The sequence below is a fragment of the Heterodontus francisci genome, chromosome 7 (genome assembly GCF_036365525.1).
Source record: "Heterodontus francisci isolate sHetFra1 chromosome 7, sHetFra1.hap1, whole genome shotgun sequence".
NCBI classification, from domain to species: domain Eukaryota; kingdom Metazoa; phylum Chordata; class Chondrichthyes; order Heterodontiformes; family Heterodontidae; genus Heterodontus; species Heterodontus francisci.
Genome location: NC_090377.1, coordinates 42,273,097 through 42,299,029, shown reverse-complemented (window position 1 = coordinate 42,299,029; position 25,933 = coordinate 42,273,097). Strand labels below are relative to the sequence as shown.

General features: G+C 42.6%; 1 protein-coding gene across 1 annotated transcript in view; it reads right to left on the bottom strand.

Moving 5' to 3' along the window:
- Window positions 1-25,933, bottom strand: part of LOC137372375 (lactase/phlorizin hydrolase-like) — an 89,038-nt gene that overhangs the window by 37,640 nt on the left and 25,465 nt on the right. The window contains exons 5-9 of the mRNA XM_068036267.1: window positions 16,755-16,869; window positions 16,307-16,403; window positions 9,570-10,942; window positions 6,870-8,426; window positions 6,032-6,300 (exon numbers count right to left, since the gene is read on the bottom strand). Coding sequence (XP_067892368.1) covers window positions 6,032-6,300; window positions 6,870-8,426; window positions 9,570-10,942; window positions 16,307-16,403; window positions 16,755-16,869 — 3,411 coding nt within the window. The remainder of the gene's footprint in view (window positions 1-6,031; window positions 6,301-6,869; window positions 8,427-9,569; window positions 10,943-16,306; window positions 16,404-16,754; window positions 16,870-25,933) is intronic.

Below are 25,933 nucleotides of genomic sequence, written 5' to 3'. Positions count from 1 at the left end.
TCTTTAATCTTAGAGTCATGGTCACTATCCCCGAAATGCTCCCCCACTGACACTTCTCCCACTTGCCGGCTTCATTCCCTAAGATTAGTTCCAGAATCGCCCCTTTTTCTTGTAGGACTTTCTACGTGCTGGCTCAAAAAGCTCTCTTGAATGCACTTTAAGAATTCCGCCCCCTTTAAGACGTTTGCACTAAGACTATCCCAGTTAATAGGGAAGGTGAAATCCCCTATTATTACCCTATTATTTTTACATCTCTCTGAGATTTGCCTACATATCTGCTCCTCTATCTCTCCCTAACTATTTGGAGGCCTGTAGTACACTCCCAGCCAAGTGATTGCCCCCTTTTTGTTTTTAAGTTCTACCCATATGACCTCATTTAATAAACCTTGTAAGATATCATCCCTCCTTACTGCAGTAATTGACTCCTTGATCAACAGTGCAATGTCACCTCCTCTTTCACACCCTCGCCACCACCCCACCCCCACCGTCACGCCTGAAGAATCTATACCCTGGAATATTGAGCTGCCAGTCCTGCCCCTCCCCCAACCATGTCTCTGTGATAGCAAAAATGTCATATTCCCAAGTATTAATCAACGCCCTCAATTCATCTGCCTCACTTGTAAGACTCCTTGCATTAAAATAGATGCAATTATTCGCTTGTGCCTTAACAGGTCTATATTTGCTCTGTCTTCCAGACTGACTTAGTTTCTCTTCTATATTCGGCTGTGCATCACCCCCTACTGTATCTCCACTCTGTATCCCATCCCCCTGCCAAATTAGTTTAAACCCCCCCCACCCCCCCACCGCCAACAGCACTAGCAAACCTCCCTGCAAATCTGTTGGTCCCGTTCCCATTCAGGTGCAACGCGTCCAACTTGTACAGGTCCCACCTTCGCCAGAAACAGACCCAGTGATCCAGGAAACTAAAGCCCCCCCTCCTGCACCATCTCTTCAGCCACACATTCATCTGCTCTATCCTCCTATTCCTATACTCGCTAGCACGTGGCACCGGGAGTCATCCAGAGATTACAACCTTACGACATCCAGTAACTACTGTCATAGCAACTTTACCTTCAGTGTTATCAAACTATCCTTGATAGTTTTTCTAAAGGGAAGCTATCTGTGTTGTCTACGATATTGGAATGACTATACTAACTGTTGCAAAGAACCAGTGAACTTACTGACAAGCATAGATGGTGCAAGAAAGACTTAAGATCACAATTTTCTAAAGGAAACAACTCAATTGTAGCAGGCAAGTAAAAACTGGATTGTAGTGATGGATAATAACAATAGTGTGGCATTTTGAGAGACAGAGTGCATCAACAGAATTAGAATAACTTCATACATATTGGCCCAGATTTTGCAGTGGTAACAACAGTGAAACTGTCACAACAAAAACAAGAAATGCTGGAATCACTCAGCAGGTCTGGCAGCATCTGTGGAAAGAGAAGCAGAGTTAACGTTTTGGGTCAGCGAGTGAAACTGTCAGTGTTTTCCATCACTCTTCCATTGAAACTGACAGCAACTTCAGGAGTCAGAAATCCAGATGTTGTTGTCATTGATTCTACACTTTTCCAGAAGGTCTGCTGTTGAAGTTCCCCCAGTGTGCAATCCCAAAACAATCAGTGAATTGACGAAAACTTCCACTTTTATGCTGCTAGTTTCAGTGTAAAAACCCTCGGAAAAATTACACCTTTAGGCGGCACAGTGGCGCAGTGGTTAGCACCGCAGCCTCACAGCTCCAGCGACCCAGGTTCAATTCTGGGCACTGCCTGTGTGGAGTTTGCAAGTTCTCCCTGTGTCTGCGTGGGTTTCCTCCGGGTGCTCCGGTTTCCTCCCACAGCCAAAAGACTTGCAGGTTGATAGGCAATTGGCCATTATAAATTGCCCCTAGTATAGGTAGGTGGTAGGGGAATATATGAACAGGTGAGGATGTGGTAGGAATATGGGATTAGTGTAGGATTAGTATAAATGGATGGTTAATGGTCGGCACAGACTCAGTGGGCCGAAGGGCCTGTTTCAGTTCTGCATCTCTAAATCAAATCAAACCTTATTGAATGAGGTGTAACTGGGTTTTTAATGGTGCACTAATTTCATAATTTGCTACTAAACACTTTAATAGCCCTGGAAAGCTAAATTCATATTTGTGGAATGTCACATTTCTCCATTATGATAAAAAAAATACCACATCTTGGGAGATGGTGGCATGGAGGTAATGTCACTGGGCTAGTAATCCAAAGACCCAGGCGAATACTCTGGAGACACAGGCTCAAATTCCACCATGGCAGCTGGCAGAATTTAAATTCAATTATTTAATAAATTCAATTAATTAATTTTAAAAATCTGGAATTGAAAGCTAGTCTCAGTAATGGTGAAACTACCATCAATTGTTTTAAAAACCCATCTGGTTCCCTAATGTCCTTTAGGGAAGGAAATCTGCTGTCTTTACCTGGTCTGGCCTACATGTGACTCCAGACCCACAGCAATGTGGTTGACTGTTAACTGCCCTCTGAAATGGCCTGGCACTTCATTCAGCTGTACAAAGCAAAAACCCAAAAGTTGAAAAGGAATAAAACCATACGGAACACCCAGCATTGACCTCGGCACCAGAAACAACAAGGGCAAACAAAGCTCTGTGAACCCTGCAAAGTCTGCCTTACTAATATCTGGGGGCTTATGCAAAGATTGGGAGAGCTGTCCCACAGACTAGTCAAGCAACAGCCTGACACAGTCATACACACGGAAACATACCATACATCCAATGTGCCAGATACCACCATCACCATGCCTGTGTATGTCCTGTCCCACCGGCAGGCCAGACTCACCAGAACTGGCGGCACAGTGGTATACAGTCAGGAGGGAGTTGCCCTGGGAGTCCTCAATATTGACTGTAGACCCCATGAAGTCTCATGGCATCAGGTCAAACATGGGCAAGGAAACCTCCTGCTGACTACCATCTACTGCCGTCCCTCAGCTGATGAATCAGTACTCCTCCATGTTGAACAGCATTTGGAGGAAGCACTGATGGTGGCAAGGGCACGGACTGTACTGTGGATGGGGGTCTTTAATGTCCATCACCAAAAGTGGCTCGGTAGCCACTGATTGAGCTGGCCGAATCCTGAAGGACATACCTACCAGACTGGGCTTGCAGCAGATGGTGAGGGAACCAACAAGATGGAAAACTCTGCTGGTCCTTGTCCTCACCAGTCTACCTGTTGCAGATGCATCTGTCCATAACAGTATTGGTAGGAATGACCACCGCTCAATTCTTGTGAAAACGCAGTCCTATTTTCACAGAGGATACCGGCCATCGTATTGTGTGGCACTACCACCATGCTAATTGGAATAGATTCAGAACAGAGCTGGCAGCTCAAAACTGGGAATTCATGAGGTGCTGTGGACCATCAGCAGCAGCAGAATTGTATTCAACCACAATCTGTATCCTCATGACCCAGCATATCCCCCACTCAACCATCACCATCAAGCCAGGAGACCAACCCTGGTTCAATGAAGAGTGCAGGAGAGCATGCCAGGAGCAGCACCAGGCATACCTCAAAATGAGGTGTCAACCTGGTGAAGCTACAACACAAGACTACTTACATGCCAAACAGGGAAAGCAGCATATAATAGACAGGGCTAAGCAATCCCACAACCAACGGATCAGATCAAAGCTCTGCAGTCCTGCCACAGTCGTGAATGGTGGTGGACAATTAAACAACTAACCGGAGGAGGAGGCTCAAAAAATATCCCCATCCTCAATGATGGAGGAGCCCAGCACATCAATGCAAAAGACAAGGTTGAAGCATTTGCAACCAACTTCAGCCAGAAGTGCCAAGTGAATGATCCATCTCGGCCTCCTCCCGAGGTCCCCAGCAACACAGATGCCAGTCTTCAGCCAATTCGATTCACTTCACGTGATATCAAGAAATGGCTCAAGGCACTGAATATTGCAAAGGCTACGGATCCTGACAACATCATAGGTGTTCGAATAAAGACGTGTGCTGCAGAACTTGCTGTGCCACTAGCCAAGCTGTTCCAGTACAGTTACAACACTGGCATCTACCTGACAATGTGGGAGATTGCCCAGGTATATCCAGTTCACAAAAAGCAGAAAAAATCTAACCCAGTCAATTACCGCCCCATCAATCTACTGTCAATCATCAGTGAAGTGATGGAACGTGTCATCGACAGTGCTATCAACCGCCACTTAAACATCAAGGTGCTCAATGACGTTCAGTTTGGGTATTGCCAGGGCCACTCAGCTCCAGACATCATTACAGCCCTTGTTCAATTATTAACAAAAGAGCTGAACTCCAGACGTGAAGTGAGAGTGATTGCCCTTGACATCAAGGCAGCATTTGACCGTGTATGACATCAAGGAGTCCTAGCTAAATTGAAGTCAATGAGAATCAGGGGGAAAACTCTCCACTGGTTGGAGTCATACCTAGCACAAAGGAAGATGGTTGTGGTTGTTGGAGGCCAGTCATCTCAGCCCCAGGACATTGCTGCAGGAGTTCCTCAGGATTGTGTCCTAGGCCCAACCATCTTCAGCTGCTTCATCGATGACCTTCCTCCATCATAAGATCAGAAGTGGGGATGTTCACAGAAGATTGTATGATTTCCAGTACTATTTGCAACTCCTCAGATTACTGAAGTAGTCCATGTCCATCCGCAGCAAGACCTGGGCAACATTCAGGCTTGGGCTGATAAATGGCAAATAACATTTACGCCACACAAGTGCCAGGCAATGACCATCTCCAGCAAGAGAGAATCTAACCATCTCCCCTTGACATTCAACAGCATTACCCATTGAATTCCCCACTAACAACATCCTGGGAGTTGACCAGACACGGAACTAGAGCAGCCACATAAATATTGTGCTACAAGAGCAGGGCAGAGGCTGGGAGTTCTGCGGCAAGTAACCTACTTCCTGACTCTCCAAAGCCTGTCCACCACCTACAAGGCACAAGTCAGGAGTGTGATGGAATATTCTCCACTTGCCTGGATGAGTGCGGCTCCAATACTCAGGAAACTCAACACTATCCAAGACAAAGCAGCCGCTTGATCTGCACCCCACCAACCACCTTAAACATTCACTCCCTCCACCACCGACACACAGTGGCAGCAGTGTGTACCATATACAACTGCAACAACTCACCACGCCTTCTTCAACAGCACTTTCCAAACCCGTGACCTCTTCCACCTAGAAGGACAAGGGCAGCACCACCGACTGCAAGTTTCCCTCCAAGTCACACACCATCCTGACTTGGAAATATATCGCCATTCCTTCACTGCCGCTGAATCAAAATTCTGGAATTCCCTCTCTAACAGCATTGTGGGTGTACCCACACCAGATGGACTGCAGCAGTTCAACAAGGCGGTTCACCACCACCTTCTCATGAGCAATTAGGGATGGGCAACAAATGCTGGTCTTGCCAGCGATGCCCACATCCCATGAACAAATTTTTTTTAAAAATTTAAAATTTTGTTTATAACGTTTTGACTTCGATCTTAATCGACTCATAATCATTTATTTCACTACATAAAAGTTAAATTGAAAGTGAAGGGATTCAGTGCTTTTAATTTCCATGGTTGCTGTCTGTGAGAATACTTCAATGGCCGCTTACCCAACTTGCTGACATCACTGTTGCTGGATGCCTGGAGATCCCCTTGACTTGGTGCCAGATTTAAACTACTGTTGTTAAAAGGGAAGTCCATGCCATGGAGATGGCTAGATCTTTGTGGGAAGCTTTCTTTGAGGTCACGCTGACTGCTAAATCCAGTATATGACATTTTTCCCCCAAATTTTCTTCTGTTAGTAAATTTATAATTCTTACAGTTTAGATTCTTAATTTCACAGCATGGTTTTATAGAAATTTGGCCTTTTCCTGATTAAAAATCATGGGAGGCAATAAACATTGGGCATGAAAGTTTCTAATTTTGTGCATAATCACTATAATCATGGTAAAACACTAATTATGTGCTGGAGGACTGTATTCTTTGTAAGTATGCGTCAGGCTTAAAAGCTAACCTGATAGGCAGCGGTAGCTGTACTCCAGGCAAAGTTCTTTGGAAATTCTCCATAAAGGAATTCATCTTCTTTCCTTGGTGGGAAGCCATTGTCATGAATTATTTCTGTATAGTAATGTGCTGACCACTTGGGAGTTCTTTGTCTGTTGGGGTCATTGAAATTTACATGATGTAACCCAAATCGCAAACTGTATCCGTTGTCCCATTCAAAGCTGTCCAAGAGGGACCCAGCTGTGTAGCCTTTAAGATTAACATCATCCAACTTGTAAGCTGCAAACATTTTTGTTTAAAGAGAAAAGAATGAATTCCCAGTTACTTGGTTCATAATTATGTTACTTTTCACTGCATAAACCATTCAATACTACAATAATATTCTCTTTTACTGGATTTTCAGTACAATATATCTTTAAATAAGGATGCAGGCACAACAGCATCTAACTGAAAACAATATTAATGTTGGGGAAGAAGTCTTCATGGAGCAGAGAACAGTACTTCTACCAATCTATAACCAATGGTTCTTCTGCTCTGACCCTTCTCGCCTTTCTTTTGCTCTTCTCACTTTATGGTCCTATAATTTCTATATTGCAGCATGCATTGTAAATTGAAGAATTCATATTAGCATTTTAATTAAAATAGAAAAGATTTAAAATTACCAAAATATGAAGAAAAGTAACTAGAAGTCATTGCTTGCTAAAGAAATCCTAGATATTTCTATCTAATTTTGTTAGACAAGGACACGAGAAGCAATTAGTTCAAAGGTTGGATTTGTTACAAATGCCCTCAAATAAGGGCAAACACTTCCATTATTGTTTCTAGCAGAAACATAGAAACAAAATTACCTTTTAGAGCCTCATTGATGTATGTTTTGTAGTAGAATATTCTGTCTGTATCATCCACACTGGAAGTACGTTTTGTAGCTACCCCATTTCCAGTTATGTAAATAGGGGGATTGTTATATTCTTCTTTGATCCAGTTCAGTAGTCTTCTCAGGCCCCAGGCGACTGCCCTAAAATTCTTAGCAGCTGAAGTTGGCCAACTTGAGTCTAACTCTTCAGCTGTATCTCTATCATATTCATAAGAAAAAGATTTGAGTTTGTTGAGACGATAACGCACAATTTTCGTGGTGTATGTATTGAGACAAAAAACATCTGCAGTGCCACGGATGAAAGTTTTCTCTTTCTCTGTAAACTGGGGAAGCCTTGGAGCTGATAGATGTTGCAGTTCACTCTTGTTTCCAACCTGCCATTTCATAGCCTCGGGATAGTCACCATTTTTAAAAATAGGGTGTGCAAACCAGCCCAAATTAAACTGCAGGTAGCGATCAGCTGCAGCTACATCTCGGAGGTCATTAACTATCTTTGGTTCCACCCAGTCTGCATTAAGGCTGATAGAAATTAAGCCTTTCTGGGTACTCCTGTATTTGTCATCATATGTGTGAAAGGCTTTGGCATGAGCTTTCAGCAATACATGTGCCACTATATACGGAAGATCACCAGGTTTTTTTAAAGCAGGGGGAAAGGAATCCGTGCCATATCCTTTCCAGCTGAATACGGAGGGTTCATTAAATGTTATCCAGAACTTAACCCTATCTCCAAAAGTTGTGAAACAGTAATCAGCATATGTATTAAATAAGTCAATCAGTTCTACATTCTCCCAGCCTCCAATATCTTGAAGAGCTTGAGGTAAATCCCAGTGGTAAAGTGTTACCATTGGTGTTATGTTGCTTGCAAGAAGACCATCAATTAGCTTGTTATAATAATCGACACCTGTAGGGTTCAGTGACTCAATTCTTCCATTAGAGAATATACGAGACCATGAAATAGAAAAGTGGTAGTTTTTAACTCTCAATGCTCGAAGCATGTAAAGATCTTCATCAATCTTGTTGTAACTATCACATGCAACATCTCCTGTATCACCATTCTGAAGTATATTAGCTGTATGTGTGAAATTGTCCCAGATACTAGGTCCCTTTCCATCAGCATTCCACCCTCCTTCAATCTGATAAGCTGAAGAGGATACGCTCCATGCAAATCCTTCTGGGAATGTGCCATGTAAGAACTTGTCCCTTTCCGTAACTTCCTGACTTGAAAACTTCTCCCACACAACTTTAGCCTTTGAAGGTACTTCAGATGCTGGCAAGTTAGTCAATCTTTCAACATTATTGTCGGGAATCAGGGTCAGAATTAAACTGTTTGAGGAGCTGTTAACAAAACCATTATTCTCAATTATCTGTGTGTAGAAGTATGCAGATTCCTTTGGAGTCCTGGGTCTGTTAGAATCTTCAAAATTCACATAATGAAGTCCAAATCTATGGCTGTATCCTTGTGGACCTTCAAAGCTGTCCATTAGTGACCATAGTGTAAATGCCCTCACATCGACCCCATCCATAATGAAAGCTGACGGAGGAAAATGAAGGTGATGTTAGTTATGTTTTTCAGCAAATATATAAAACTAAGCAGTGTGAGGCTGTCAATCAAATATTTTAAAAGTCAGTATCCAACCTTGGAATTAGTTTTACTTTTAAACTCTTAATTGACTTTGCAGAAATAGTCCATCACAAAATGGATTCATGAGAAATCATTAAAATACCATTAACTCTGTATTTCTGTTAAGTAATTTATATAATTTATATTTTGCCAAATTCAATCTTTGCAGCTCTCATTTTTTGAGTTTTTTCTGCAAGCAACACTTTTTGAAATTTAAGCAGCAGTTCTGCAGCATATCTAAGACAATGTATTTTCTTCAATTCCCCATAAATTTTATTGTAAATAGCAAGTAACCATTTGCTTAAACATTGAGTGGAAAATATGCATATTTTCTCTTTAATTAAAATAGTTTAAGGGAATTGTATAATGGCAGGAATAACAGATGAAGTTTTCGGGAGAGTAAACACCAAATCAGCAAACCAGAATGAGGACTCTTTGAGCCATTATTAACTTAATATAAAAGTTAAAATAGTATACTTCAATTAGCATTGTTGGCAATTATATTATTGAGTCACATGTCAGATCTACCATTTTGGTTGGAGACATGTTGAGAAGGTTTTGGCTGTTTTCTAGGCAATGCCATGGTACAGTGATAATTTACGATGATAGTTATGACCCTACCTGACCAGGCAACAACATACATAGAGCTGGGACAGACAGGATTATGAGGCTGCAATATTGTGATCACAAGAAACAAGGCAACATAGAGTAGAAGGATGTAGGTTCAATTGAAAAATATTCGAGGTTTACTACACTTTTAAAATAAGTGAGAACATTCTGTTTTAGTACTGAATGAACAGATGGATATATATTAGCAGATTGTTTATACATATCATCTGTCAAGACTAGATCTGTACTTGCAACACAAGGCTCACAGCTTTCTTTGTTTAACCAAATGAGCTATATTGTTGTTGTTCATAGCCAATGATACAGTATCAGACAATACTAAAGCCAGAAAAGACTGGCTCTGTAATCTATGGATAATTATCATTAACTGTTACTTTTATTTTTATTTTGACAATTTCTATAACCACACAGATAATATAAACTTACCCTTCAGTGCCTCATTAATATAGGCAGCAATATTCTCTAACCTTATGGTGTCATTTATGGAACCAATACCACCATATTCTGTTGGCACTCCATTTCCTGTTATGTAAATTGGAATGTTGGTACCGACATATTCATGGGTAACAAAATTTAGTAACCTTCGCATTCCCCAGGGCACGATATATATCCATGGAGATGTTGTCGGGAGCCATGATGGGTGCAATTGTGGAGAAAAATCCCCAATACGATTGTAATTTGAAACACATGTCTTATTAGTGGTAGAATTGATTAGTCGAGAGGTATAGTGACTGACACCAAAAAAATCCGACGTTCCATTTATGTATTCTTTTTCCTTTTCTGTAAATGATGGAAGCTGGACAGGAGCAGAAGGACATTCCTGATTATATTTTTTTATCTGGGTTTTTAAGGCCTCTGGATAGTCGCCATTAACATAGATAGGATGAGCAAACCATCCCAACATAAATTGCAGGTATCGATCAGCTGCTAAAACATCTTCTGGATTATCAGGGGAACTAGGTTCAGCCCAGTCTGAATTTAATGCTATCCCTACTTGACCATGTTGCTGAGAACGGTAGTTTTTGTCATAAATGTGCCAAGCCTCAGCATGGGCCTTGATTATGGAATGGGCCACCACAAAGGATGCAGTAGTTGGATCATTGATTCCAGGTGCATGCTGTCCTGTGCCATATCCAGCATAACTAACTACCCAAGGCTCATTAAATGTGATCCAGTACTTCACACGGTCTCCAAAGGTAGCAAAACAAAAATCTGCATAGTCAGTAAATGCATGTATTATACTCTCATTCTGCCATCCACCAATATCTTGCAGAGCTTGAGGAAGATCCCAGTGGTATAGTGTCACCATTGGCTGAATGTTGGACTCCAGCAGACTGTCAATTAATTTATTGTAATAGTCTATTCCATCTTGGTTCAGTTTGGCACGATAGCCAGTAGGGAAAATTCTAGGCCATGACAAGGAGAACTTATAAGAGGTGGATCGTAAACCTCTCATTAAATAAACATCATAATCAATTTTATTGAAGCTATCACAGGCAACATCTGCGGTTTGGTTTTTTTCTATTTTTCCCTCGTGAGCAAACCTGTCCCAAATACTTTCTCCTTTCCCTTGCTCTGCCCAGCCTCCCTCAATTTTAAATGAGGCAGTAGCTGTGCTCCAAAGAAAACCGCTGGGGAAAGTGCCATACAGGAAGGTGTTCCTCTCTGCCTCTGATTGGTTAGAAAACTTCTTCCATACAGTTTGATAAGATGAAAGGAGAGATGCTGTATGTTGGTGGACTTCACTGTTACTTTCCACAAGCTGAAGTTTGCTTCTTTCTTCCATTAGAGAAAAGATACTGAAAACAGTAAATAAAAATGATTAAAACATTTTAGAAATCATAGCATTCTCAAAACACTGAACATAACTGTTTTAGGCTGAATGTCAGTGAAGTACTCCTAAATAAAAGCCCATTAGCAAAAAAGACCCAAACAAGTAGTTGTGCACTTATTGCTGGAGAACATCTCTCTGTAATGAAGATAATGGTCTAGTTTTGGAACAAAAGGCATGGAAGATTTAGGACCTGAAATTTCAAGGTTGCTGCTCCCCCTTTAGATACCTGACCACCTACAAGCAGGAATTCTGACCCCACCATAAATCAGAGGGGGTACGGGGTCATTTAAATGCTTGTGTGGGCAGCCAATGCCAATGTGTGTGTATCAGATGTCCTGCCCCAACTGCCAGTAGGAAAATCAGAGCAGCAACCAGCTGGTCTGATGATGGAAGCTGGAGGCCCTTAATAGGTTAAATGTAGAATTCTTAAAACAATAACAGCTTACATTTATTAAACATCTTTATCACAGAAAAAGTCCTAAGGTTCTTCACAGAAGAATAACAAAACAAAATGGATGCTGAGCCAAAGAAGGAGCCATTAGGGTCACCAAAAGCTTGTTCAGAACGGTTTATAAGGAAGGTCTTAAAGAAGTACAGGGAGGTAGACAGTTGATGGAGTTTTGTGAGGGAATTCCAGAGCATGGGCCTACTTAAGGCCAACAACTTAACAATTTGACGTACTGTACTTGGATTTCCAGAAGGCATTTGACAAGGGGCCACATAAAAAAAGTAGGAGCTCATGATGTAGGGGGTAACATATTAGCATGGATAGAAGATTGGCTGGCTGGCAGAAAACAGAGAGTATGGAGAGTAAGCATCAATGGGTCCTTTTCTGATTGGCACGATGTGATGAGTGGAGTCCCACAGGGGTCTGTGCTGGGGCCTCAACTTTTTACAATTTATATCAATGACTTGGATGAGGGGAGTGATGGCATGGTAGCTAAATTTGCAGATGACACAAAGATAGGTAGGAAAATATGTTGTGAAGAGGACATAAAGAGTTTGCAGACTGATGTAGATAGGTTGAGTGAGTGAGCAAAAATCTGGCAGATGGAGTATAATGTGGGAAAATGTGAAGTTGTTCACTTTGGCAGGAAGAATAAAAAAGCAGAGTATTTCTTAAAGGGGGAATGACTGCAGAATTCCGAAGTGCAGAGGGATCTAGGTGTTCTAGTGCATGGATCACAAAAGGTTAGTATGCAGGTACAGCAAGTAATAAAGATGGCTAATGGAATGCTATCCCTTATTACGAGAGGAATTGAAAATTAAAGTAAGGGTGTTATGCTGCAGTTATACAGGGCATTGGTGAGACCACATCTCGAATGCTGTGTGCAGTTTTGGTCTCCTTATTTAAAGAAGGACGTGAATGCGTTGGAGGTGGCTCAGAGGAGGTTTACTAGATTCATACCTGGAATGAGTGTTATGAGGAAAGGTTGGACAGACTGGACTTGTTTTCACTGGAGTTTAGAAGAGTGAGGGGAGACTTGATTAAAGTATATAAGATCCTGAATGGTCTTGACAAGGTGAATGTGAAAGGATGTTTCGTCTTGTGGGTGAGTCCAGAACTAGGGGGACTGTTTGAAAATTAGGGATCGCCCTTTTAGGACAGAGACGAGGAAATTTTTTTTCTCTCAGAGGGTTGTGCGACTTTGGAACTCTCCGCCTCAGAAGATGATGGAGGCGTGGTCATTGAATATTTTTAAGGCTGAGGTAGATAGATTCTGGTTAGGCAAGGGAATCAAGGATTATCGGGGGTAGATGGGAGTGTGGAATTCGAGACAGAAACAGATCTTATTAAATGGCAGAGCAGGCTCGATGGGCAGAATGGCCTACTTCTGCTTCTAATTCGTATGGTCGTATGGTAATTTATATTTATACAGCACCTTTAGTGTAATAAAATGTTTCAAAGTGCTTCAAAGGACTCAAGCCACATAAGGAGATATTGGGGTAGATGACCAAAAGCTTGGTCAAAGAGGTAGATTTTAAGGAGCATCTTAAAGGAGGAAAGAGGTAGAGGCAGAAAGGTTTAGGGAGGGAATTCCAGAGCTTAGGACCTTAGCAGCTGAAGGCACAGCCTCCAATGATGGAGTGATTAAAATCAGGAATGCTCAAGAAGTCAGAATTAGAGGCGCACAGATATCTTGGAGAGTTATGGGGCTGGTGGAGATTACAGAGATAGGAAGGTGGCAAAGTTTTGGACGACCTGAAGTTTACAAAGGGTAGACTGTGGGAAGCCAGCCAGGACAGTGTTGGAATAGTCAAGCTGAGAGTAACAAAGCCATGGATGACAGTTTCACAGCAGATGAGATGAGGAACGGACAGAGTTGGACAATATTATGGAGGTGGAAATAGGCAGTCTGAGTGATGATGCAAATATGTGGTCAGAAGCTCATCGTGGGGTCAAATATGACGCAAAGCTGAAGATATATCCACCAATGATTGGTGAAGGAAAGGAAAGATCTACAAGATGCCAAAGCCATATGCGGTCTGGCAGGGTGGTTGGAGGGCTAGAGGAGGCTATTGAGTTAGGGAAGAATGAGGGCATGGAGGGATTTAAATATAAGGATGAGAATTTTAAATATAAACCTCTGGGGCACCAGGGGTCAATCTAGATCAGAGATAACAGATTGATGGGTGAGTGGGATTTGGTGTAGTACAGGATATGGGCAACAGAGTTTTGGATTGTGTTACGATCAGGTGAGAAAGGGGTCTAGGGGATCCCTCTCAGCCTTTGCCTGGGTTAACTGTAACAGGGTTTAATTTTAAAAACTCGGTGGTTTTAGCTCTCCCTCAGTGAATCCTTGTTCATCATTTTCCAATTGTAAGGCAAAGATATCAATTAGACAGGTTTTCTTAGATTTAAACAAGGAAGGTGGAAGTTTATTAACCTAACTCTAATTCGGTTAAGGACTACGAGTATGCAATGTGACCATGCTAGCATGCATACGCGATAAACACACACGCAGATAGAGACAAAAAAGTATAAAGAATAAAGGGGAAAAGTTTGGGGCAATAACTGGGTTGTAATTACAGTCCTTTGAGTCCGATGTGGAGTCTTCGGTTGCCGATAAGTCTTGCCTTTGTTGGGGCCCAGTGCACGCTTTAACTTATTTCAATGTAGGAGTCTTTTCTCTCTTGAGGTTTATGCGACTTCAGTGGGTCTGGTGGTTTGTGAGAAAGTGAGAGGGAGCCAGCCAGGAGAGAGGCTCTGAATCATGCTGCTCCATATTGGCCATGCTTCCACTGGGGTTACTCTGTCACCCCATAGTTAACACAAGCCGCCTTAGCTCTCTCTCTTCGCATTCCTTCTGGAAGACTCTTTCCTTCTCTCTCTCTCCCTGTCTCTCTCTTTCTCTTTCCTCAAATTCAAGTTTCCTCTGTTCCAATTATATCTTTGCTAGTAATAACCTATCGGAGTCTGCTTCTAACCCTGTTTATGCTTCTTCAGATTCAAGGGAAAAATGGTTGGCCACTAGTCTTAGGAGTTCAGACTTTCTAGCCTTGGCACAGACAGTGATCCCACATTGCTCAGTCATTTTCCTCAACTCTTCCATAGACAGTGCTTTTAAGGGAAAAAGTTTGGGGCAATAACTGGGTTGTAATTACAGTCCTTTGAGTCCGATGTGGAGTCTTTGGTTGCTGGTAAGTCTTGCCTTTCGTTGGGGCCCAGTGCACGCTTTAACTTGTTTTGAGATAGCAGTCTTTTCTCTCTTGAGGTTTCAGTGGGTCCGGAGGCTTGAGAGAAAACGAGAGAGGGCCAGCCAGGAGAGAGGCTCTCTTGTTCCATGTTCAGTTGCAATCTGTAGTCTGTCTTCAAACTGTCCTGTGTCTAGTTCAAAAAAGCCTGGGCCAGCCGGTTAGTCATATGACCAGCTGGTTTAACCACTCCTGCGTTTGTGGATTCTCCATCTTAGCAGACACTGGAATGCAAGCTTCCTTACACCTTCAATGTCTGGTGTTCAAAATCCATTTGGGTTAATTGGACCAGGGAGTAGTTGCTTTGTCTCTCCAAGCACTGTCTCATAGTATTCAAATGTCCTCCAGCTAAATGTCTGGTGATCTCTTTAAGCAAGTCATTTCTTCACTCCAGCAACAGTGTAAAATTAATGTTCATATGGCAAAATTAATATGCCTCATTCTTGGCAGGTGGGTGTTGTTACGACCAAGTGAGAAAGGTGTCTAGGGGTCTTTTATTGTCTTCACCTGGTCTTATTGTAACAGGGTTTTAATTTTTAAACACATCGTTTCTTTAGCTCCCCCTTTGGTGAATCCTTGTTCACAGCTTTCCAATTATAAGGCAAAGAAACCAAACACACCAGGTTTTCTCAGGTTTAAATGAGACAAGTGAAATTTATTAGAACTTAAACTCTAATACGGTTAACGCCTACGGGCATATGACACGCCCACGTTAGCATGCACACGCGGTACACACATGCAAGTAGGGACAGAAAAGAGGAGAGGAAAATATACTAGAGAGGGGTTTGATGCAATATCAGAAGAGTTTCTTGTTCACTGTGCTTCGAGCTACCTTTATTGTAGGTAGTCTTGCTGTTCGTCGGGGCCCCATGTTCTTCTTAAACCTTGTTCACCTAGGAGACTTTTCTCTCTTTGAGGTTCACGTGTTTTCACAAGACTTCCAATGCTGGTGTGAACGAGATGAGAGCAGACAGAAGAGAGATGTTCTCAAACCAGGAGCCAGGAGCTTTCTGAGTTCCAATCCTCTGTTTGAAGTTCAAATTTAAAACCTCCAACAGTCAGTCATGTGACCAAAACTGGTCTGACCACTTCTTCTGTGTATTGGGAAGCAACAACTGGATTCCCATTGTTACAACACTGTCTGTTATTATTCAAATGTCTTTCCAGTCAGGGGTTTACAACTTTAAGTTTTAATGTTCATGTGGCGAAATAATGTGTGCCTCAGTCTTGGCATGTGAAGGGTTTGCCCGACAGTGACAATGGACTGAAGTATATGCAGACTGGAGGATGAGAGGATGGCCAGGAGAGTACTGGAATAGTTAGTTCTGGAGGTTACAAAAAGATGGATGAGAGTTTCAGCAGCAGAAAGTTTGAAGTAGGGTGGAGACACCTAATTCAGGCACAATCCAATTTCTAGGCCAATTTACACAATTTTTTAAAATAGAATTTCTTTGCTTGGAATGTTATGAATTAATCACAGAAATATTTTTCCTAAATAAACGTATGATACATGCTTAAAGATGTTTTCACTTTGTTTTGACTAAAGTAGAAGATTAAAAAAATTTTATCTCTTATTTACATCGAAATTGAAACGCAGTCATGTGGCTTTTTAAGTGCTTTATAATCTAATTACCTGTCGTTATTGGAGTTGCTTGTTTGGAAATACAGCGGCAAACTGTCCAAAATGTGACTGGCGTCACAGCCAATAACTGGCACCTTATTATTTACAGCTGCCAATGAGAAAAATGAACGTTATAAATTGAACACTCTGCAGTATGAACAATGAAATATGCAATACATACTAACGATGTTAAGACAAAAATAAAATTCTTTTCATTTAGGTGGTTTGATATTCATTGGATTCTTACTGGTACACAAACTGTTATTTGCCCATGCCCAAGTAAAACACATCAGAATGCAGAAAACTGCATACTGCCAGTTCAATTTAAGCCTAGTCTATTTCTTTCTTATTAAAGCAGTTTCAATGTTCTATGAGATGGATTAGGGCAGAGAGGGTGGTAGGGTTACAGAGAAGACCTGAATGAACTTGGTGCCCAGGAAACTGAAGAAACTTCACATACCTTTTACAATTCCAGTGAGTGCAGTTCTGCAATGCTGTATACTGCCTACAGCTGAAAGAGCACATTGTGAAAAGTCTAAGCTAAAGACTAAGATCGGTAAAAAGTTGTTGATGCTCTGCAAAGTAAAAAAAAAATTATTTTCTTTTCCATTTCTGAGCAAACGATCCATTTTAACTTAACTGACCAAAGGTTTTCCAAGTTGCCAAAAGAGTAGTAAAAATTCTAAGTACCATCTACTGAGCTTCACTAAGTATATCCATGATTCCTCAGTATATCCATACTTCCAGTTTACAGGGTACAGAAAGAAGCTTATTATTATGTACTGCATAGTAGCAGCTAGGCAACAGATAAACCTAACTGTTTCATGCTGCTACTATGCAGTAGCAAACAGGATGCTGCCGTCAAGCCAAAATGATGTCCTGCCTATCACACAAATGAGTAATGTGATATACGAATTTCAATGCCAGTGATGCTAGGTATATAGATCATACATCCCAACGAATCGTATCAAACAACATGTCCCTTCTGCTGTTCGCAACGGGCAAGGTACAGGCCATACCCAACCAACCCGTGCTTGCAAAACCCAAAGCACAGTGTCCAACATTAGATGTGATTCCATAGTGTGCTAAGAATTACGCTGACAACCAATTTAAGATTGTCAGTAGGGCTCGCAGTGTGGTGCATTTGTGCATACTGAAACATTGGAACATAGGAAGATAGGAACAGGAGTAGGCCATTCAGCCCCTCGAGCCTATCCCGCCATTCAATGAGATCATGGCTGATCCACGGCCTAACTACATATACCTGCCTTTGGCCCATATCCCTTAAAATCTTTGCTTCACAAAAATCTATCTCAGATTTAAAATAAACAACTGCTCTAGCTTCAACTGCTGTTTGTGGAAGAGAATTCTAAACCTCTACCACCCTTTGCATGAAGAAGTGCTTCCTAACATCTCTCTTGAATGGTCTGGTCCTAAATTTTAGACTATGCCCCCTAGTTTTAGAATCTCCAACCAGTGGAAATAATTTATCTTTATCTAGCCTATCTTTTCCTGTTAATATCTTGAAGACTTCGATCAGATCACCCCTTAACCTTCTAAACCCTAGCGAAAACAGGACTAATTCTGTGTAATCGCTCCTCATAATTTAACCCCTGTAGTCCAGGTATCATTCTTGTAGACCTACGTTGCACTCCCTCCAAGGCCAATATATCCTTCCTAAGTTGTGGTACCCAGAACTGCTCACAGTACTCCAAGTGGGGTCGAACCAGGGTTTTGTACGGCTGCAGCATAACCTCTGTGTCTTTATACTCCAATCCTCTAGATATAAAGGCTGGCGTTCCATTAGCCTTTTTGATTATTTTCTGCACTTGCTCGTGGCATTTTAAAGATCTATGCACCTGAACCCCCAAGTCTCTTTGGACATCCACTGTACTTAACCTCTTCCCATTTAGAAAGTACCCTGCTCTATCCTTTTTTAGTCCAAAATGGATAATCTCACACTTGCCCACATTGAAATCCATCTGCCACAGTTTTGCCCACTCACCTAGTCTGTCAATATCTCTTTGCAATTTTATGCTATCGTCTAAACTGTCTACAATGCCGCCTAACTTTGTATCATTAGCAAATTTGGATATATGACTTACTATGCCATCATCCAAGTCGTTAATGAATAATGTGAATAATTGAGGCCCCAACACAGATCCCTGCGGGACACTACTAGTCACATCCTGTCAATCGGGAGTACTTACCCATTATCTCCACTCTCTGTCACCTACCACTCAGCCAACTTCTTAACCATGTCAATGATTTGCCCTCAACTCCATGGGCTTCAACCTTAGTTAACAGTGTCTTATGTGGGACTTTATCAAATGCCTTCTGGAAGTCCATATAAATAACATCCATAGACATTCCCCTGTCCACTACCTTAGTCACCTCTTCAAAAACTTCAGTGAGATTTGTCAGGCATGTCCTTCTCGTCATGAATCCATGCTGGCTGTCCCTGATTAACTGAAATTTTTCTAGGTGTTCAGTCACCCTATCCTTGATTATAGACTTTTTTTTTTATTTGTTCGTGGGATGTGGGTATCACTGGCTAGGCCAGCATTTATTGCCCATCCCCAAATGCCCTTGAGAAGGTGGTGGTGAGCTGCCTTCTTGAATTGCTGCAGTCCTTGGGGTGTAGGTACATCTACAGTGCTGTTAGGAAGGGAGTTCCAGGATTTTAGCCTAACAACGACGAAGGAGTGGTGATATAGTTCCAAGTCAGGATGGTGTGTGGCTTGGAGGGGAACTTGCAGGTGGTGGTGTTCTCATGCATTTACTGCCCTTGTCCTTCAGGGTGGTATAGGTCACTCCAGCAACTTGCCCACCACAGATATCAGGCCAATTGGTCTGTAATTTCCTTGGTTCCCCCTTTCACCCTTCTTAAAAAGTGGAGTGACATGTGCAACTTTCCAATCCAGAGGGACCACTCCTGAATCTAGGGAACTCTGAAAGACTATAGTTCGGGTATCTACAATGTGCTCGCCTACTTCCTTTAACACCCTCGGATGGAAACCATCAGGTCCTGGGGATTTCTCACTCTTTAGTTCCATTAATTTCCTTGTTACTCATGTTTTACTTACATTAATTGTATTAAGTCCCTGTCCCCTATCGGCTATTAATTTTTTTTCGGGACTTCCGGCAAGTTATCCTCCTTTTCAACTGTAAATACTGAGGCAAAGTAATTGTTCAACATGTCTGCCATTTCCCCATTATCAATGACAATATCTTCATTTTCAGCTTTTAGTGGGCCTACATTGTTCTTGACCACCTGCTTTCCCTTTATGTAACTACAAGATTTCTTCTTATTGATTTTGATGTCCCTTGCAAGTTTCCTTTCATAATGTCTTTTAGTAGCTCTTATAAGCTGCTTTGTGACCCTTTGCTGGTCTTTGTATCGATCCCATTCGGCCGGATCTGTGCTGCGTTTTGCATTTTTGTAAGCCCTTTCTTTTTGTTTTATGCTATCCCTAATCTCTTTAGTTGTCCATGGCTGTTTTTTCTGTGAAGTGGAGCTTTTTCCTCTCAGGGGTATATACTCACTCTGTATTTCATTAAATGTTTCTTGAAATATTCTCCACTGTTCTTCAGTCGTTTGACCCATTAACAGATCTACCCAGTTTACCGTGGACAGTCTCTGTCTCATCCCGGTAAAGTCAGCCTTACCCAAGTCTAAAATTCTAGTAGCTGATTCGTGCTTTTCACTTTCAAACGCTACCTTGAATTCGATCATGTTGTGATCACTATTTGATAAATGTTGACGCACAGTTAGGCTACTAATTCAATTTGGCTCATTACTCATAACTAAATCTAATATTGCCTGTACTCTTGTTACATCTAGGACATATTGCTGTAGGAAACTATCCCGGACACATTCCAGAAATTCCTTTCTGACAGGTGCTAGTCTGCCTCTCCCAATCTATGTGCAAGTTAAAATCCCCCATTAATACTACTCTGCCTTTGTTACACACTTGCCTAATTTGTGCATTTATACATTCTAACACCTCAGAACTGCTACCAGGGGGTCTATACACAACACCTATTACAGTTTTAGGTCCTTTTCTGTTCCTCAATTCTACCCATAAGGTCTCCACTGGATGCTTTCCCCTCATTATATCCTCCCTCACCAATGAGGTGATATTATTTCTAATCAGTAAGGCTACTCCACACACTCTGCCATTTCCCCTGTCCCTCCTGTAAACTTTATAACCAGGTATATTTAGTTCCCAGTTCCGACCATCCTGCAGCTACGTCTCCGCAATGGCCACCACATCATAATCTTCCATTTGAATTTGCACCTGCAGCTCATCTAGTTTATTTCTTACACTCCGTGCATTTGTATATAGAACTCTTTTTGGGCTATACCCCCTAACCTGTCCCTCAGCACTGATGCTTCATTCACCTGTTTATTATTTCTCTCTTCTGGTTTAACCAGTATAGTTCTTGCAGTTTGGTAACAATCAGCCTCACCACTAACCTGCACTCCTACCTTCTCCTTTAACTTCCTGTTTTTCCGTGCAATTGAACCCTCCCCCCCACTATTTAGTTTAAAGCCCTATCTACAGCCCTAGTTATATGATTAGCCAGGACTCTGGACCCAGCATGATTCAAGTGGAGCCCGTCCCATCGGAACAGCTCCCTCCTTCCCCAGTACTGGTGCCAATGTCCCAAGAATTCGAACCCATTTCTCCCACACCAATCTTTGAGCCACGCATTTACCTCTTTAATCTTATTAACCCTTTGCCAGTTTGCTCGTGGTTCAGGTAGTAATCCGGAGATTACCACCTTTTTGGTTCTGCTTTTTAATTTAGCCCCCAGCTGCTCATATTCCCTCAGCAGAACCTCTAACCTCGTTCTACCTATATCGTTGATACCTACGTGGACCACGACAACCGAATCTTTGCCCCCCCACTCCAAGTTCCTCTGCAGCCCAGATGAGATATCCTGAACCCTGGCATCAGGTAGGCAACAGAGCCTTCGGAACTCTCGATCCTGGCCACAGAGAACAGTGTCTATGCCCCTAACTATACTATCCCCAATTACGACTACATTTCTCTTTTCTCCCCCCACTTGAATGGCTCCCTGTACCACGGTGCTATGGTCAGTTTGCTCATCCTCCCGACAGTCAGTGCTCTCGTCCACACAGGAAGCAAGAATCTCGAACCTGGTGGACAAGGACAAGGGCTGAGGCTCCTGCAGCACTACGTCCTGGATCCCTCTACCTGCCTCATTCATAGTCACACCTTCCTGTCCCTGACCACGGGCCGAATTCAAGGTAGTTAATCTATGGGGTGTGACTGCATCCTGAAACACAGCATCCAGGTAACTCTCCCCCTCCCTGATGTGTCGCAGTGTCCGAAGCTCAGACTCCAGATCATTAACTCTGAGCCGCAGTTCCTCGAGCAGCCAACACTTGCTCCGGAGGAGTTAACCAGGAACCACAAAGGGGTCCACCAGCTCCCACATCATGCAGGTACAACACATCGCCTAGCCCTGCTTCTATTTTATTTAATTAGATTTTAATTTATTTTTTAAATTTACGACTGGTCATTAGTTTTTAATCTGTAAAATATTTCCCCTATTCACCTTTAATCTGAAATCAAATTAGAATAGGTAATTCAAATTAGCAGTTACTTACCAACCAATGAACTTACGGTTTTCCTGCGATGTCACTCTTTGTTTTTTTTCACTCTGTTTTTACTCCCTTAAATTACCCAAAAATTAGATTTACACCAGGAACCTTAATTCCCCCCCCCCAAAAAAAAACACTACTTACTATATTAAAAAAGAACTGTAGACCTTTCTCTTTACTTTAGTTACGAACCCAGCTATTTAGAGTTATTCCCTAACAGCAGTTACTCACCAACCAATCATCTTGCAGCTTTCCTGTGATGTCACTGTTGACTATTTTTCAAACCTCCGGCGCTGTCTGAGTGAACTCTCTCTCTTTCTCCTGGTCTCTTTGTGCTCCGGCTCCGCTCTCGCTGTTTCCTGCTGTCTGAGTGAACACACTCACTCTCACTGTCTGAAACATTGCGCCTGTTTCAGCTGATCAAAATAAGTGACAGCCATTCGCTGGTTCATTCCTCAGGGCAATACCTTGACCAGAGACAGGCTGCCTGGTTTAAATTTCAAACAAAAAGCCTGACAGTTAACTGTCAGTCACCATAAACTGGTGCACTCTCCATAGAAATGCCTCCACCAATCAGAGTTCACTTGCCAACCAATCAGCACTCTTCTCATGCAGTATAAGTTGTTGTTTTACCTTACATTGGTTATTCTTCTGGGTTGTCCTGATGAGTGCAAGACGAAAACCTTCGACAGCATGTCTTTATTTTCAGCAATACTCAAGTTCTGTACCGTTAAACGACTATTTAAAATTCTTCACTTGTTTTATTTGAGTTTTAGCAATGTTCATAATAAAAACTGTTTTTACTCTTTTTCTCCAAATTTATGTAGATGTTTTTGTGGTTGATTTCTTTTTCATCTGATTTTCTTCATTTTCCTTAACTAAAAATAAATTTGGAAAAAGTCCAAGAACTTGTTTTTAAATTGGCAATAAAAACTAAGTATATCGAATGTTTGACATATGAATGTATGACACCAATGTGAAAATTTAAAAAAAATCAGTTCCTCGCAGTATGTCAGGCATGAGTTTTAAACAGCTCCATCTCTCGCATCCAGTGCTAAGTACATTTCTATCAGCTTCAGTGTTCTGCACACTGCTAAAGGAGGATATGAGGAAGTTCTTGCCTTATATATACAATACAGGAAACACTTCGAAAATGGTTCCATAAATAAAATTACATTTTGTTTCTTCGAAATGAAGGTATTAACGGGATGGTTAATAATGATGGCAGAGATTTTACAAGGGGCAGAAATATTATTGTTAGAAGCTAAGATTTTGCTTTCTGGCTAACATAAGGTAATAGTGGGCGGCACACTGGTGCAGTGGTTAGCACCACAGCCTCACAGCTCCAGTGACCTGGGCTTGGTTCTGGGTACTGCCTGTGCAGAGTTTGCAAGTTCTCTCTGTGACCGCGTGGGTTTCCGTTGGATGCTCCAGTTTCCTCCCACAGCCAAAGACTTGCAGGTTGATAGGAAAATTGGCCATTGTAAATTGCCCCTAGTGTAGGTAGGTGGTAGGAGAATTGAGGGAAGGTGGGGATGTGGTAGGGAATATGAGATTAATGTAGGATTAGTATTAATGGGTGATTGATGGTCAGCACAGACTTGGTGGGCCGAACAGCCTGTTTCAGTGCTGTATCTCTCTAGTGCTGGAAAATATGGGGCTGGATTTTTAAAGAGGAGGCGGGAAACAGAAGCCTGGCCTTTTTTGGTCTGAATCCTGCCTCCTCTGAGAAGCTGGTTCAGATTGCAATTTTCAAGTGGGAAAGCCTTAATTGGCATGGAGACAGGTTTCCTGTCCTCTTAGAGCCAGTGGGATTAAAAATGCAGTGGGTCAGATCAAGGTGGGGCTCATGTTCACTTCCACAGCAGCCATCACTGAGGCTTCTGGTTGTCCTAAGGGACAGATCTGCCTTCCATAGCACCAGAGGGAAGTCAGATGTCACAGGGGAGCTGGAGGCCTGGCACTAGGGGCAGGGCAGATCCTCGCTTCATCAATGCCCATCTGGATCTAATGCTGCAGGCCATGAGGGAGAGGAGGGAGCCCTCTTCCCAGAGGGTGGCAGGAGGAGGCCAACTTCTTGTGCAGCAGTGGCACTTTTCTGTTCAGTGTTATCTCCCTCTGTCCACTCTTCCTCCTCCTCTCTGACCTTCTGCTCCACCCCCAGTGAGTTGTCTCCTTCCAGGGCCTCACTGTTCTCAAGGCCCACACCTCTCTGGAGGGCCATGTTATGGAAAGCACAGTAGACCACCACAATGACAGAGACCCTTGAAGGAGGGCATTGGAGGGTGCCACCCGACTGATCCAGACACCAGAATCACATCTTTAGAAATCTGATGGCCTGCTCAATACTTAATCTGCTGAGCAGGTGGCATTGATTGTTTCACCTCTGTACCTCTGTTTTGGGCTCTCACATATGGGTCAGTAGCCATCTCTTCATTGGATTTCCCTTGTCTCCTTGGCGCCAGCTGTGCACTTTGGGGCATACAGTGAAGTACCGAGGCAGCCTGGACTGCCGGAGGATGAAGGAGTTATGACAACTGTTAGGAAAGTGAGCGCACACATGGAGGAAGCTCTTGTTGTGGTTGTGGACCATTTGGACATTGAGGGAGTGGAAGCCCTTCCTGTTGATGGATCTCACTGGCCGGTCACTGGGTGCTTTGATGGCCAAATGGGTACAATTGATGATTGCCCTGCATTTGAAGGAATCCAACAATGGTGTCAAAATCTAATGCCCTCTGTGCGAGCACAGGCCCATCTGTGTCAAAGTGGATGTAGTCCCTGCCCTCCTGAAAAGAGCAACTGTGACATGTCTGATGGCCTAATGTGATGCTGACTGAGATGCCACCTAAGTCCACAGCTGATCCCTGGAATGACCCACTTACATAGAAGTTTGGGGCACCTGAGACTTTTATTGCCCATGATGGGGGCTCTGAGTCCTCAGGTCATTGTGGATCAGAGCACTCAGGAGCGAGACCATCTGCCTGTATAGGCACAGCCTCCTATTTCAGCAGTGCTGTGGCATTTCCAGGTAGCTGACTCTTGGGGTTTGCACCCGATCCCTTGGGTAGCGCCTTCCTCCCCTTGCAGCCCCCCGCTGTGCTCCTCTGGTCTCCAGCTGTCCAGGAGGTTGCATCTGCAGCAGCTCATCCTTGCTGCTCTGTCCAATGTCAGAGTTTTCCCATCCGCTCTCCATCAGCTGGGCCTTTAACGCTCACCAGGCCTTCCCCTGCCAAGCCTAGCTGCCACAGTGATGCCAGTGGGTTCATTTCCCTATCCAGTCTCATGTCAATCTCCACTCTAACATTTAACTCCTACATCTGCAGCAATATCCACAATGAGACATATCTGAGGCAACTAAACTTTATTTGCTGCCTCTGCCTTAAATTAAACAGCCATTTTCTTTTCCCTTTTCTCCCTCCACAATGTTCACATCCTCACTATCCTGCCATGTTCCCCCAGGGTGTTTTCCCTGTTCCCAGCATTTAAAAATAACTCCCTAATCTTGATAAACCTGTTATTGAGCTCTTTAATCAGCTCAACAGGCAAATAATTGGACGCAGGAGCCTAACTGGTTCCCTCCCTGCCAGCTAAAGTTTAAAAATAGGATCTCGTTCCAGAGGAGACAGGACCCAGTGCCGAACTCCGGGAACGCAATCTTCAAATTGCACTCATTACCGTCCCCGCTCTCAGTGGGAATTGAAAATCCAGCCCACGATTCTTCCTTTCAATGGCAGACAGTATTAAAAACTCCCAAGTCAAATGCAACATCAGTTAATTACAGTTTATATTTGATTCAACTTTCCCCCAGAAATATACCTATGTACAGGTATGAAAAAAAAGAACCTGCTATTAAACTTGTTGGAGGTTTCATTTAGTAGGGAAATATCTGAAGCAGGCTGAAGTACTCAGAGTGATCTAAAAACATGAAATGTTTTACAAAAAGAATACAGGTTACAAAATACAGAAAAGTGACGAATGGATAATTGTGAAGTTTTGCTATTAAT